This window comes from Apium graveolens, unplaced genomic scaffold (genome assembly GCF_009905375.1).
Source record: "Apium graveolens cultivar Ventura unplaced genomic scaffold, ASM990537v1 ctg262, whole genome shotgun sequence".
Lineage (NCBI taxonomy): Eukaryota > Viridiplantae > Streptophyta > Magnoliopsida > Apiales > Apiaceae > Apium > Apium graveolens.
Window position 1 is genome coordinate 32,266 of NW_027417736.1, and position 15,649 is coordinate 47,914.

At 33.8% G+C, this 15,649-nt stretch overlaps 2 protein-coding genes and 1 pseudogene across 4 annotated transcripts; all 3 read right to left on the bottom strand.

Moving 5' to 3' along the window:
• Positions 1–432: 432 nt before the first annotated feature.
• On the bottom strand, positions 433–9,305 carry LOC141700619 (cytochrome c-type biogenesis protein CcmE homolog, mitochondrial-like). Of its 3 annotated transcripts, none has more exons than XM_074504325.1 (8): positions 8,469–9,305; positions 5,143–5,250; positions 4,883–5,019; positions 4,716–4,785; positions 3,854–3,991; positions 2,006–2,035; positions 566–677; positions 433–465 (listed from the first exon to the last, which is right to left on the bottom strand). In XM_074504325.1, exons 1-3 carry the CDS (start codon positions 9,242–9,244, stop codon positions 4,992–4,994), a joined length of 912 nt encoding a protein of 303 aa, XP_074360426.1. In that variant the 5' UTR covers positions 9,245–9,305; the 3' UTR covers positions 433–465; positions 566–677; positions 2,006–2,035; positions 3,854–3,991; positions 4,716–4,785; positions 4,883–4,991. The 3 variants fall into 3 exon arrangements, with proteins under 3 accessions (XP_074360426.1, XP_074360425.1, XP_074360424.1); XM_074504324.1 differs by adding an exon at positions 1,271–1,318 and having other exon boundaries at positions 3,854–4,785; XM_074504323.1 differs by having other exon boundaries at positions 3,854–4,785.
• Positions 9,306–9,870: 565 nt separating this feature from the next.
• LOC141700623 (uncharacterized) lies at positions 9,871–11,098 on the bottom strand (annotated as a pseudogene).
• A 269-nt stretch (positions 11,099–11,367) lies between these two features.
• LOC141700624 (glutathione S-transferase T2-like) lies at positions 11,368–12,360 on the bottom strand. The gene has a single exon (XM_074504331.1). It carries the CDS (start codon positions 12,358–12,360, stop codon positions 11,368–11,370), a length of 993 nt encoding a protein of 330 aa, XP_074360432.1.
• Between the last annotated feature and the right edge of the window lie 3,289 nt (positions 12,361–15,649).

Below are 15,649 nucleotides of genomic sequence, written 5' to 3' on the forward strand. Positions count from 1 at the left end.
ACAACATCAACATCATAGAATACGAAAAAAGTTATAGTGATGATTGTCTGGATTTTGAGATCCAGCTGCAATCTATGAAGAATTCATAAAGAAAATTCACACAAATACATGATCAAATATTTGCATGCCAAAGAAAATAAGCCACAATTGATACCATAACGCATATTTGGAGCTATCTCTGTACACTTTGAGCTAGCTGGACAGCAGGACCAAGATGATGCAATTTCCTCATTGTACCTAGAGATTTTATAACATGAAGTATAATCTACATATGATTTTGAGCCACAGAATTTACCCAAAGATATATGATTTCTCAAAGAAATGCTATATTTTCTTCTAAATATATCAGCATACCCATGTTCTCTAGCAACGGATTCGTAAAATGATAGAATGGACTGAATTCTTTATCCTGATCGATACTTCACTTATAGAATGCAGATCTAGGCGGCCTAACCTCAGACCCAGCTGCAATTTTGGAGACAATTACAATATCAATCAATTCATATACCTTACCAAGTAATAAACCTGGACCTTAACATTCTTTATAGCAATAATTAATTCTTACCAGCAGGGGCAGCTGGAGCAATCAGAGCGAATGATGAACGGAAACTTGAAAGCGGGAGCACTGATATTAATAGAGCAATGATCGATACTACAAATTATTTCAAGTTAGGCACCTGCCACAATCAAATGAAATAATTATATATACTCTATTAAGTGTAAAATTAAAATAATTTATATAAGGTTTTCACCTTCCATAGAATGAATTATAAAATTTGGTGTGTTCATCCACACTCTAAATATATATTTTAAAATCGAAATTGTAATACTTTTAAATGTCAAGACTCAAAAATCCAACACTATTTAAACCATGATCTGCCACTTTATTCAAACAGCAAGTTCCATTGCATAAAGTTTACATTCTGCATCCTAAAAATAAAAAAATGTGACTCGATTACGAATTTATATGATTTGTAATATAAATATATGTATGTCCATGAAGTATATTAAATAAATTATATATTTTGAGAATAGTAAATAAATAGTAAAGTTCTAGGAATGCAGGGAATACGACTTCCCGCAATATCTTTCATAAGTTTTTAAACAAAAATGCTACCAAAGTTAAAGTAAATATATGAAAGAGAATTATTTATGGGAAGGATTCAAAAGAAACTTGGACCGGTTACTTTTATTCGTTTAAGGGCATTAAACTGCAGTTTCTCGGACTTCATGTCCCATGTCCTTCAAGTATTTAATTACAATTGCATACCTTATTTGTCGAAACTGAATCTTACATATAATTCATGTCTCACACAATCTACACATAAAATGAAATCAAAGTTACAAAAGATCGACTGTATCAAACACTATAGTTTATCTAAAAAAAAATCATATACGACCTATAGAAAGAAACAATGTTGTTAAATAATGTTGTTAAATATATAATCACGCAAGAGTGGAAAACATAACGAAAATATTGATGAACATTTTCATTACTTATACAAACTCAAATGGGCTGAAACTCGCAATCATATTCATCCGAAACATAGATATATTATCATGCATTTTAACCAAGAGCTAATAACTTAAAAATGTGTGAAAGTGTGGATAGACAAACTTTGTAATAATAATAAATATGCAAAATTAAGTTATCAAACACTTTATATGCAATCATTAGAAACTGGATATTACATGAAAACTACAAATATTAGTTAATAATTTTTAAAATGAATAACCAACAATGTAATTTATCACAGTTTACACACAACTCAAATCAAATATTGGTGCAATAAAAAACTGAAACAACAATGATAATGATGTTATAAATAAACAACCCACAACTCTATATATGAATCACAACAATAGAAAGTAAAAGATAATTAAAATTATTCATTCTGGTTGGGAACTTTAATCAAACACTTAAATCAAATTAGATATGACATAAAAATTGAACAAATTGTATACCTTATTTGTTACAATAAAATCTTAAATATGAATCAAGTACCTGTATCACCAAAACCGTGTCTCACACAATCTACAAATCAAATCAAAGTTATAAACGATTAAAATCAGCAAATAGATGGAATGACAATATAAAATATAAAGCGGGATAGTTAAACAAAAATGTAATTAGGTTTGATGTATGGAAAAAAAATAAAGAGATGCTGTGTTTGAATTTCAAAATCAAAATCAAACATTGACAGTGAAGGGGGTTGTGATGCAATTTGTGGAAGGGTTTAAATTATTGATGACCGTGTAAGATGCATATGTGTGTAAGATGCATATGTATGTATAACAACTGGATGATATTATACACAACCGGTTGTGAAGTGTAATAGCCGGTTGTTTCGTATAAGTCATAGCAGTCAAGTGGCAATTTTAAGTGAATACGAAAATTATAGGAGGGCATAATAGTAAACAACTGTTAAAAAATCCTTCAGGCTTTATAATTTAAAGAGATAATTAGTTAAATTTGGTCGCTTAACAGACTAATGACAATTCATATGCTATTGATCTCAACTAAAATTATCTTTTAATTAAATATTATAATCTTTCGTAAACACCTATAAATATCAATAAAAATATAAATTTCAATCTTTACATTATTTTTTAAAACTGTAATATAAGTAACTTATACATGTATGTATATATTAATAAGTATTATCAAAACATATTATTATAATTTCAAATAAATAAGTTTCATAATTTAAATTTTTTATTTCGAATTAAATTTAAAAAAATTATATAATATTAAAAATAATCCGTGCATCGCACATGTTTTAGGCTAATATTTATAAAATATGTGTTGCAAGATAAAAGGGTTAGGTTTCAGGCTAATATTTATAAAATATGTGTTGCAAGATAAAAGGGTTTTGCTAAATATTTTATTTACATAATATAGATGGATTTTGAGGAGCCCGGTCAGCCAAAATTAGCCCGTATAAATTAAATTTATAAATTAGATTGCCACATATCCGGTCCCGTCCTCTCCTTTTATTATACAAAACCTGATCCGACTTCTTGCTGGAAACCAATTTCTGGAGTTGGAGTTCTAAGAAGTTAGGATGTCCTCTTCCCATACACAATATATACAAGCAAACGTTTAGGTTAGTCGCAATTTGTACAAAACCATCATGTCTTGGGCTAACCTCCCAAAAGACCTACTCTACATCATCTTCAAAAACCTAACCAGTAATCAACACTTGCCTGATATGCGATAATAATTAAAAAAAACAATTTAATGGCCTCTTAGGGCAAACCTCCATAATTAGTCAACCTAGTGACAGGAAGTGTATATATGCGAGGAAAACCCACATACCGACAATCTAGAAAATAGATAATCCAATTTAGACGTTTCAAACTCTTTCCTATCGGTAACCAACAATTCATCAGTGCATGTTACGCATTTAACCTAAAATTAAAAATGTATACATATATCTTAACATAACTACACAAAATGAGCAAAAAGTATTAAGAAGTTGCAGATTGTAGACACATAAGGAAATGTTAGGCTCTAAAATGTGTACGTGTTAAATTTAAGGACAAACAATCACGAGATATGAACTTTTGATATTCCAATTGCATATTTCATTGACTGTGGTAGTATGAACCATTCTAAACTCTTTTTTCTTTGTTTCATCATTCCCTTATCTATATACTCGTAAACATATTCTCATTACGAGTTAAATTATACACTTCAATTTTCTTTTATAAAAAAGCGAGGAGTTAACGATCGTGGAAGCTGCGTAACACATACCAAACATCATATCCTATGACGCTAAAAAAAAAAAATAATAATACGTTAAAAAACAACATCGATAAACCCTCTGTAACTGTAAGGGAAAAAACTTACCTAAAATCGGGCAGAGGTTTCTTCTAATTCCCAACTGGCATACTAGAACACCTCAGTCACACCAATCTCTGCCCAGATCCATCATACAAGTAAGAGTGCACCTTAAAAGGTTTGTAGGAAGCAGACAAATAGAAGCTTCTAATCAGAAAAGATTAGGGATATTTAATATACCTCTACACTGAAAAGGCCTGGCTCATGCAATGAATACAAGTTTATGAAATGTTTCTAAGAAGTAACGACTTATACGTAGCCAGCTACCTTTAAAAATTTCAATTAAAATGAAAATGTTTTGGGAAGCTCTTTTTAGAATGCAGTAGGTAATTGAGCTTCTCTGTGGAGAATATGGAGGGTTTTGTAAATAGCACAGACTGGTAAGGTTTTTATTCAGAATTAGAACAAAACTAACAAAACTACTTTACGGTACTTAATAGCAGAAGTAAAAAAAAGTGACATAATTTACTACCTTTCGAAATTGGTGACTTTTGAGTTTTAATAAGTACTCGCTAGCAGCACATCTACGGGATGTACTTCACCGTGTCTTAGAGCTATACACAACGATATCTGCATATAATTTACAAGCTTCCTCTATTGTAATGCAGATGGAGAGACTCAAAACACTGCCTCTAATACATTATGGAGCCTAACAACCCTATGGGTTCTAGAAACAAGGAAGTGGGGCATTCTCCCTCAACAGCGCATTCAATGGCAGTAATAGTATAAGAAAGGACATTGCTATTTCATCCGGTGCTTTCTTTATCTTTGCAAGAAGGTTTGATGGAGGAATGCCAGGCAGTGAATATATCTAAAAACGCAACCACTCATTTCCACTAAAACTTAAGCTACTTGATGAGATTCACTTAACCTGAATTATGTGGTTGGTACAATACTGATCGAGCCTCCTCTACAGCTGCTTTAAGATCTTCAGCCCCGAGCTGATACAAACTTTAAAGTTACATATGATAATAGTAAAAGCTGTAACAATTCTTATAAAGTTAAAAATCTAATGGTGACAAAAGTAAAAAAGGCTACCTTAGTTAAAAGTGTGTTAAACCGCGCTTGAACAGACTTTCATATGTGCTCTTAACATTTATCCTTGTAGCCCTTTCCATGGACCTTCACCTTGGTCTGACTATAATTTTCAATGGCACGGTGGTCCAAGCATGCAGCTAATATAACAAGAAACATTTCAATTCAGAACAAGGACAGAATGGCATATAAATATGATAGGGGATAGTTCAATCAAGGTAACAATCTGTAGAAGTTATAAGTATATGTCAGAGGTTGTGAACTTGGGAGTTCCGCGAGGATTAGCATCGGATGCCATTGGACCACTTCCTACAACTTCAGCTGTTTCCTCACCAATATATTGATCGACGGTTTCCTGCATTTCATCCACCCTGTAATAGGAAAGTGAGGTAAAAAATGTTACATCGGTGTTCCAGTAGGGAAGCAAGGCATCCCAAGGTCACATGTTTCTTTCTTCAGTGTTTCTGACTCTTCTGTAATCAGTGTAATGCATAAGGTAACTTCTTGATTCTCGAAGAGTGTCTTCAATTTATATAATTGACAAATTTAAATTAGTACCAATTAACAAATAAGCAGCACATACCTCGGGACACGGACAAGTATCTGTGGACTGCAAAAAGTATTCATAAGAGAAAAAAGGTATACAGAGTATTGTTATAAAGATGGGTAAGATAAAAAACTGAAAACCTTTAGTCAGTCCACATAGGCAGGAAAAATTATGTCTCCCTAAACTGAAAATCATCACTAATCTACTGCTTGCTCTATTAAATATCATGCATTCCACTGTAACTAAACCAGGCACTTTAAGAAGTCTGACATTATCAAATTTGACAAGCACTGTTATTAGACCTTATCTTTCTAAGCACAGAAGAGTAACTGACAAAGATTGTAATTACTAAAAGCACAAATCTGAGGGTGGAAATGACTCACAATTAGAGAAATGGAAGCTTTGAGGGACTAATTCAATAATCATTATAAAAGATAGTACCTTTGTAAGATCTTATATGACCCAATGCATATCTATATATCTTGAGATTACAGCTATATAGATGTATATGCCTGAGTGTGTCTGCTTAATACAACCTTTGAAAGCTCAGAAATTAGCTAACTTACAGAAAGGGTTAGAGTTGAATGGATTAGATTAGTTGATGGGAAATTTTTAGTTAGGAGAGCTGGTCCGACCCATTACGACCCGACCCGACCCGTATGTATACTGGCTCTCAAATTTAAAAAAAAACACACACACTTGAAACAATACCTAGGCGCGAGTCCTTCCTTCAAAAACAAACAGTCTTCTTCTTTCTTGGCGTCCAGTATCAAGAAACACTTTTAATCTCCTTCGTTTACAAGAACCCACCAGTCACCGAAATTCACCAGCAAGTCATTAATTATACATTCAAGTTCCTTGTTCAAGAAACACTTAATCTCCTTCTTTTACAAGAATCTCTTCTTCTCTTCAAGAAAATGAAAAAATGACAAAAATAGCCGAATTTTGAAAAAATTTAACAAAAATAGTCATTTTGAAAAAAGTGGCCAATTTTGGCCGATTGAATACTCCACTGTCAGTTGGGTATCCCAATTTGTATAAGATACTCCACTGGTAGTTGAGTATTTCATATATGGGTAGGGCTGTGCGTCCGGTTCGGTTAACCAAAAACCGAACCGAATAACCGATATTTTTTCGGTTCGGTTAACCAAATTATTAAATTCGGTTCGGTTTTCGGTAATGATTTTTTAAGATTTCGGTTTTTTAACCACGGTTAACCGAAAACCGTAAAAATTAACCGAACATTTTTATATGATATAAAATATTGATTATTAATATTATTAGTTATTACATTTACATACGGTCAGTCTAGTTTCTAGTTTATTCTTACATTTACAGAGTAGTGGTGGTTGAAACTAAGCCTTAATGTAGCAAAGAATCATTCTATACATAACATTTAAACACTAAGCAAGTTTTCTCAATGTATTTCAGAAGCAAGCTGCGAAGCATGACATTTGGAAAGATAGATAGTAATGGACTAAACATGATCTTGAATGTTGCAAAGATAATCCATACAAACATCTGCCTAGAAATGATATCATAGATGTCTACATAAGACCTAGGTACCCTTTCGGTTTGAAGCCATACACGTAGGTAAAATTTCAATGTGAAGGTAGCAGGCCACTGCTTTTAGTTCTAATAAGTAATATTTTTATAGTAACTTTGATAGTATACAACTCGATATGGAAGTAAAATTAGCTTCATAACCTCAACTTATTGACTCTCTGTCCGTTAATTTGTATCATATACACTATCCAGTTAGTGTCTAAGTTATGCCAGTGATAACAGGTCGTGTATTTTCCAGGCATACACTCCACCTACAATGTATTAGAGAAACATCTGTCTAAAGAAGCTTTTCAATGGAAATTGCGGTGCCTTTAATTTTAATTAAAATATTATCCAAAAACTTTTCTAGTAAAACTGAATACAGAAGTATGGAGCAACCTTTCTCCAAGACTTTTGAAAGTTATAGTCTAAGATGGTGAAGATGAAACCCTTGTTCTTTTTCGTTCACTTTACTCACCTCGGATTTTTCCTCCCTGTACTTTTCTGACCATAGGATTTGGTGTCAACCGTAATATTTAACTATTTAAGTACGTTAAGTTTGGTTTTTAGTTGCTAGGATGTACAGTACATTAACTACATTTAGACTGGTTTTCAGTTACTATGATTTACTATTTTATGAATTTTTTGTGGCGTGCCGAGAGTATTTACACATAGTAGATTTCGTTACTTAAGTTAGCCCCAATCGGTAAACCGTAAAACCGCCAGTTATCCGGCGTGCATATGTAGGGCAAGGACTAAATATATAAGAATGATTCTTCCTTTTAGATTTTGTTAAAATTAATACTCCATGTCCTGATTAATGGCTGATAGTAACATGTATATCTGATCAGCTATTCAGCTATCATCCATACATCTTAAAAGACGAGGAATAAGGAAGACACACAGATAAAGGCAGGTAGATCATTAAACAATTAGCATACTGAAAATTAGCAAGGAAGCTTGACGAACATAACCACATACAAGAGCACATGGTCTGGTACAGAATTATTTAAGTTAAAGCTCCAAGCTCTATAAACAAAATAGTAATCACTTCTGGCAATGAACCATGCTGAAAAGATGAATACACCCATATCTATTCTTCAACTTCAAACAGTCTATCAAATTATTAATAATCTCACAGTATAAATAAACTTAGCAGTCTTTACAAAGCTGCGAAATAATGAAGAAAAAGGCAAGACAAGGCTACAAAATAATAAAGGCTAAGACAATTGAACACCAAAAACTAACTATGGCATTTAACAAGATCGTTACATTAATCATCTTACAATCAAGAATCCGATCCAACTCGAAACATATATAACCGTGACCCCAAAATTTCATCATTTATTTGTAACTATCCCTATGATGGCAAAAACCGCATATTATTTTACAATAATGAATATCTCATCGCAAAAATGATTAATCAGTCAATTAGAAATATATATAAATCTAGAACCCTCAAAATCAATAACATTAGTCATAATTCAAAGAAACTACCCAGTTGCAGCAGCAGCTTTCTGCTCCTCCTCGGCCGCCTTAGCCTCTTCCGCAATAATCTTCTTATTCCTCTCCAACGCATTGGCCACTTCCGCAGGCATATACTTCTCATCATGTTTTGCCAAAACCTCAGTAGCGGAAAAATAACAATCCCAAGCCCTAGCTTTCATAGTAACACTCTTGGCATCCTTACATTCCCTAATTTCCTCAGTAAACGGCTTAACAAAGCCTTCCACAACAACGGAATGACCTTCTCGAAACAAATCAGGCAAGGAGCCGTTGTAACGAACTAAAATATCTTTTCGTAAATCAGTTATAACAAACTCCATTTCAGATGAGGAGGCAGGTTGATTAACGCTTCCTTCAAGCACAAGTCCGCCGAGACGGAACTTATTTTTCGAAGGATCAGAGGCGTATTTGTTAATTGCGTCTTCAGGAGTAATGTAAAACACTAATTGGTCTTGGAATTGGTTGAGGACAATGACTATGAAGCCAGCTATGCAACTGAAAGTGAGCGCGTAGGTCCAGAGGCGGCGCGTTTGCATCTGACGCGCGCGAGCTGCGATATCGACTTTGGGGGCGCGTGTGGGGACGCGGCGGGAGGTGGAGAAGAAGTGGAACTGGGAGAGGTTAGTTGGGTGGGGGTAGAGAAGGGAAATTGGTTGAGTGAGAGTGATTGTATGGTGGTGGCGGTGGTGGAGGAGAGTAGTTGTGGTGGTGCGGTGGTAGGCGGCGGCGGCGCGGAGGAGACGTGGAAGGGATGATCGGGTCGTCATTGGTTTGAGGGGTTTTGAGGATTTACGGCAGCTGGGTTATAGTATAATTATTTATTTAATGAATAGTAATTGATGAATTATGGAGTTGTGCGTGTATAAAAATTAAGAAAAAAATGAATTTAGCATGAATAGTAACAACTCCATTAATTTAATTGATGAATTGATGTACCGATGGGTGTATATGCTCTAAGAGCATGTCCAGCCAAGAGTCACAATTCCTCTTTTTTTCTGGACCCACTTCAATGCCAACTAAGCTTTAAATGGGCTTTTAAATGAAGTGCTCATTGCACTCCAATCCAAGATCCTAGTTCCACTTACAAGCTGGTCCGCTTTATATATATTTATATTTTGTGTAATATGTATTGTTCAATGTATTATGCTATAATATAATAAATATAATATATACTTAAAATTCATAATATAATCTTATATGAATATAAAATATAATTTTATATAATATATACAAAAAAATTATACAATAAAATTATTATATAATTAAAAATATTATTAAAATATGATCGTTACAAGATTGAAAATATTACAACATTAAATAAATATAATTATTACATAAATGAGAAATTACATATCAAATGAGCGAGTATTGTGAAATTGTGAAATGTGTTCCACTAAATCGGTTTGTAGTTGACGGTGCTTCTGTCCATCTCGAATTCGGATGTTGTTCTCAATATATCTTTCGTAAGGAGTAAAAGGCTCCTCTCTAAATTTGGTTGCGATAATCCATTTGTTACATCATCATAAGATGGCAGTGGACCAAATGGAATGGCGTATGTGTCTCTCTCGTCCTCGACGATCATGTTATGTAAAATGATGCAAGCTCTCATTATTTTAGCGAGATCTCTTTTGTCCCAAAATCGTGTTGGACCATGTATAATTGCAAAGCGAGACTGCAAAACACCAAATGCTCGTTCTACATCTTTACGTTGACCTTCTTCTCTTATCACCTTGTGGACGTGGAATTGTCTTGACAAATGTTGCCCATTCAGGATATATACCATCTCTTAAATAGTACCCCATGTTATAATTGTTACCGTTCACAGTATAATTTATTTCTGGAGCATGACCTTCTAGCACTTCATCAAATAGTGGGGACCGATCTAAAACATTTATGTCGTTGTTTGAACCAGCAACTCCAAAAAAAGCATGCCATATCCATAAGTCAGATGAGGCAACTGCTTCAAGTAATATTGTTGGAATGCCTTTGTGACCGCTCAAGAACATCCCTTTCCATGCTTTAGGACAATTTTTTCACTGCCAATGCATACAATCGATACTACCCATCATACCAGAAAATCCACGAGCCTCCCCCATTACTAGTAGACGTTGAACATCATTCGAGTTTGGCTTTCGTAAGTATTCACTTTCGAATACCAAAATCACATCATTGACAAAGTTCTTCAAGCATTCAATAGCAGTCGACTCACCGATTCGCACATAGTCATCAACTGCATCAGCAGCTATTCCATATGCCAACATACGCATAGCGGCAGTGCATTTTTGTAAAGGCGAGAGACCTTTTCTTCCTAATCCATCAACTCTCTGTTGAAAATATGGATTAAAATCTGAGAGAGCATTTACGATCCGAAGAAAAATATGTCTTCCCATTCGGAACCTCCGTCGGAACATTTCTAGAGTGTACACCGGATTTTCTGCAAAATAATCTCTCAATAGACGCTCATGGCCTGCTTCACGATCTCTGTGTATCATCCTACGGGGCGTGGATGAAGAGCTTTCTCCATAAAATTCGTTGAAAAGTTCAAGACGTCGTTGAGCTAAAGAGTCGTCGATGAACATATCTTTAATGAAATCTTTCATTGCATCAGAATTATTAGCCATATTGAATAATTTAGTAGAGCTTTTAAGTATGAATGAAGTAGATGAATGGTGTAATTGATTTCACTGCAATGATGATCTTATATAAAACATAAAATGAATTTATTCCAACGGCTAGCTTCTAACAGCTAGTTGACAATGATTACAAGACAACAACTACCTTTCAATGACTACAAGACAACAACTACCTAACAATGACGAATATTCCAATGACTACATGACAACAACTAACTTACAATGACTAAAAAACAATGAATAACTTCTAATACAAATTAAGTTCTTCTGCTTCTGATTTCTTGAAGCAGCGACGCATGCACTTCAAGTTGAGCCTCATTCATCACCGTAGTGTCTGCCATAATGATTTTTAAGTCATTCTCCTTTTGATAATTCTTATTAAAATCTTCTAACAAGGATAATTTTCGGCATTCAATGGCTTTTATTTCTTCTAACTCTTGGGACTTTGTTTTTCCTTTTCTTTTAGCCGTTTTTGTACCTTTAGGCCTAACCGGGGATTGCGCAGCATCATTGTCATTTGTTGGTGTGTCGTTGTTAGTCGATGACGAATAAGCTCCAGAATCATTTATTTTAGTTCTCTTTGCACTCCCGCTATTTGTTAAAGGAGTTATCCACTTCGGTTGTCTGCGGAGCTCATTCCAGTGCATATCATAGTTAGACTTCTTCTTGTATTTAGCTTTGTGGAGTTCATGAGCTAACTCAACTATGTTGTCCAAGTTTGAACCACTCCCTATTCTTCGCTCTGCTTGTTCATAACATGATCCATATCGTTGAGCTCCTTCATTTATCCGATGCCACCTTTTTTTAATAGCTATGATCCCTCTCTTGATAAGGCCAGGATTGCTTTCTTCACAATATTGACGAATTCGCTCCCAAAACGTTTCTCCTTTTTGATCAGCACCAATTATGGGATCAACAGATTCATTCAGCCATGCACTAATTAAGAGCTTATCTTCAATCCATTTCCATTGGCCAATACGATCACGTGCATCATCAAGATCATCACAATTATTGTTGAGATCGATAGTGTTAGTGTCATCAAAACCAGAAAATTCTGATTGTGGAGAATTTTGATTATTTGTGGGTGTCTGTTGGGTTTCAAATTGTGGAGTTGTTTGAAAATTTTGGACGTGTGGAATCTGATACTGAGAATTTTGAGTAAATGGATAAAATGGATTTGAAAATTGAGAATTCGGAATTTGAGAATTATAATTTATATTTTGTGGATGTGGAAATCGAATATTATCCATATTCGTATTTTGGACATATGGAAAATAGGGATTTGAAAATGAATATGGAAATTGGGTATTCGGTATTTGGGAATTGAAATCTGGATTTGGATTTTGTGAGTTTGAAGGTAGAGACTTGTTGGGATCCATTTTTTGTGTGTAATTTTTTTTTCAAGAATACAATAGAAGAGGAAGGAATGTAAAATTCAGGAAGCAAAATATCTATTTTATACTAAATTTCATTTAACGGTTATATATTTTCTATCCGTCAAACACATATATGCAACGGCTATTTAGACAAAAGTTACAAATTTTTACAGCTTTTGCAAAATAGATAGACCCCACTTTAAATAAATGGTTTGTCCCTTCTATATGGAACGTCCCACTTCTCTCTTTGTGCTCCATCCACTATTAATGCGTCCCACTTCCCTTTTGCTCTGCCCGATGTGGGAAACAGGACCGGGTTGCAGCTGCTCTTAGAGCCTACAAGGTCATAGTTCTCTCCTATTTACACAAACGTCATTGTTTTATGTTTTTCAATACACGTTTCACTTTTTTGTTGGGCTTTTCACCGGATACTTGGAAATTGGAATTCTAATTTCTTTCAAGCTTTTTTCTAAAAAAAATATTAATTGATATTTTTAATTTTTAAAAAAAATCATTTATTTTATTATGTGCTCAGAACTCGTATATATGTGCTAAAAATTTAAACGCCATTCTCATGCGAGAAATTTGATATAACACCTCCAGAAAATCTCGCTAGAACAACTGATTTTCATCATAATTCACGAGTGAAAAAATAGTTACGCGCACCTAAAAAAGTAGGTCATGAACTTTTGTTTTTATTAAATTAAAATATGATAAAACTAAATCATGCCATAAATAGTTGATAGAATTTTAGAGGAAATTGAAATAAGTTGAATTAAAAGATTTACACGAAGAGTCACATGAAATCAATCATCCATATATATAGTGGGGAAGACGCGGCGTTGAGGTGTCGCCTTATTTTATTTTTCTAAATTTTTCAAAGTTTTTATTTAATAAATATAAAAAATTACAATTACCTTATTTTCTTCTAAATATATTATCATTATTCGTAATATTCTCGTAAAAATTTTACAAAATCTTCCATTAAAATGTTTGAAATCAATTTGGTATCATAATTTTTTGCTCAGAATAAAAACTTAGTATCATAATATTCTCTTAGAATATCTAAATTTTTTTTAAAAAAAATATTACCATCTTGAATTTCTTTTTAACAACGTATTTCCTCTTTCTCTTAAAATTAGCTTACTATGTTAGGTCACACACACTGTAGAAAGAGGTTGAATACAGTATTTACTACAATCAAATCGAATATAAGAACTCAAGTAACAGAACACAGATTTTATTCAACACAATAAACTCTGTTACAAAGAACTATCCTCTCTCAGTGATGAACAAATTATCACGAGAGCTGCTAGGGTTACAATGAATAATAATCTCGATTAAGATAACACATATAGTGTAAACCCTATGTCTGTGTTTATATACTACACAGTTACAAGATAATCTTCTAATTGATATCGAATATGATTATGCTTCCTAATATATATCAATCAGTTATCTTTTCTTCCAAGTATTCTATTCTTCGTAGAATTCTTCTCCATCCATATATCTTCTTATGTTTGTCTCGATCTTCTTTCCTTCAATCAGCCGTCTTCCTTATCTGAACGTCTCCTTAAGTCCTGATATTATCTTCTGATAAATATCTCCTGATAACTTAAGTTCTGACAACTTAAGTTCCGATATCTTAAGTTCTGACTTCAGTATAAGTACTGATTTTCAGTTAAGTACTGATTTGTCCTGTTAAGTAAGATCTGAAAACTAAACACAAATCATATTAGACATGACATCACAAATATATCTAACAATCTCCCCCAACTTGTAAATTAGCATAATATACAGGTTTAACATATATTTGATGATGTCAAAAACATTAAGTACAAATGCATGAGAATTTGACTAGATAACTACAACTTACAGTCCTTGTAGCTTTACCATCCTTAAAGTTTGATATCAGCTTCAGTCTGTATACACTTCAGAATTTAAGCAGTTGTAGATCTTTGACTTGGCTTCAATTTCTGATCTCTTTGATATTAGGAGTTGTTCTGAGATAGCTCTTCAACAAACATCTCTCAACATATTCAAGTTCATTGGTCATCCTCCTTTTAGCATTTTTCAGTTCAACTGTATCTTCACCGGTTTGAAAAATAGCTGCCCTGAGATCATTTATCTTAGATTTCCTTATATCCTAATCTAGTCTGATGATATATGCTTTATCAGACTCTATATTGAATTCAAGTCCCTTAATACCAGAAAATGTAGTGATGATTTTTGCAGTATTAGGCTTCATTTCAACAATTTCTCCATTGTGAGATCTGTACTCAGTACAGTATGGGCTGTCAGACTTTACAGAGTAAAGCTTCTTCTGTCTTTGAATATTTGATTTTAAATAACCTGCAGCACCATCTGTTGATCTGTTTTTCACTTGAAGTAGAAATAGAATATGTTCCAGTTCTTCAAAATACTTCAATGTAATAGCATTCTCCCTGATCTGGAATACCCTCCCATCTGTCATAAAGTATAACATGATGTCTTCTTATAAAACAGAATGATAAACCATTTATACAGATTCAAGTTGATTCAATCTCTCAGGAGTTGCTCCTACACGTAGTTCACTCAAGGAAGTTGGATAATTGGTAGTGTTGTGTACTCTCCTTTCTTTAGAACTACCCAATCCTGATTTGTCTCTTGCTTCCTTTCCTGTAACAACTCTTGCTTCAAAACCACTTGATGTAGTCTTCAAAGGTTGAGTTCGTTGAGCTTTAGTGAATCCTGATAGTAGCATCTTTGTAGGTTTAACATGAGCAATGTCAGAGGTTTCATTTTCCTTATCTTCTGATATCAAGCCAACTTGAGCTATGTCAGAGGTTGCTTGCTTCACTGTCATATCAGAACTTACTAAATCTTGACTCTGAACAACTTGAGTCATGTCAGAGGTTGGTTGAGAAATCTTCTTTTTCATCAGAGTAAAGATTTCGGTTTTTCGGTATTTCGGTTTTAACCGCGGTTAACCGAAAACCGTAAAAATTAACCGAACATTTTTATATGATATAAAATATTGATTATTAATATTATTAGTTATTACATTTACATACGGTCAGTCTAGTTTCTAGTTTATTCTTACATTTCTAGTGGCGACTGCCGACCTCCTCCACGCTGCCGTGTCGGCGTCGACCTCCTCCACACACCGGCGTCGATTCTCTGA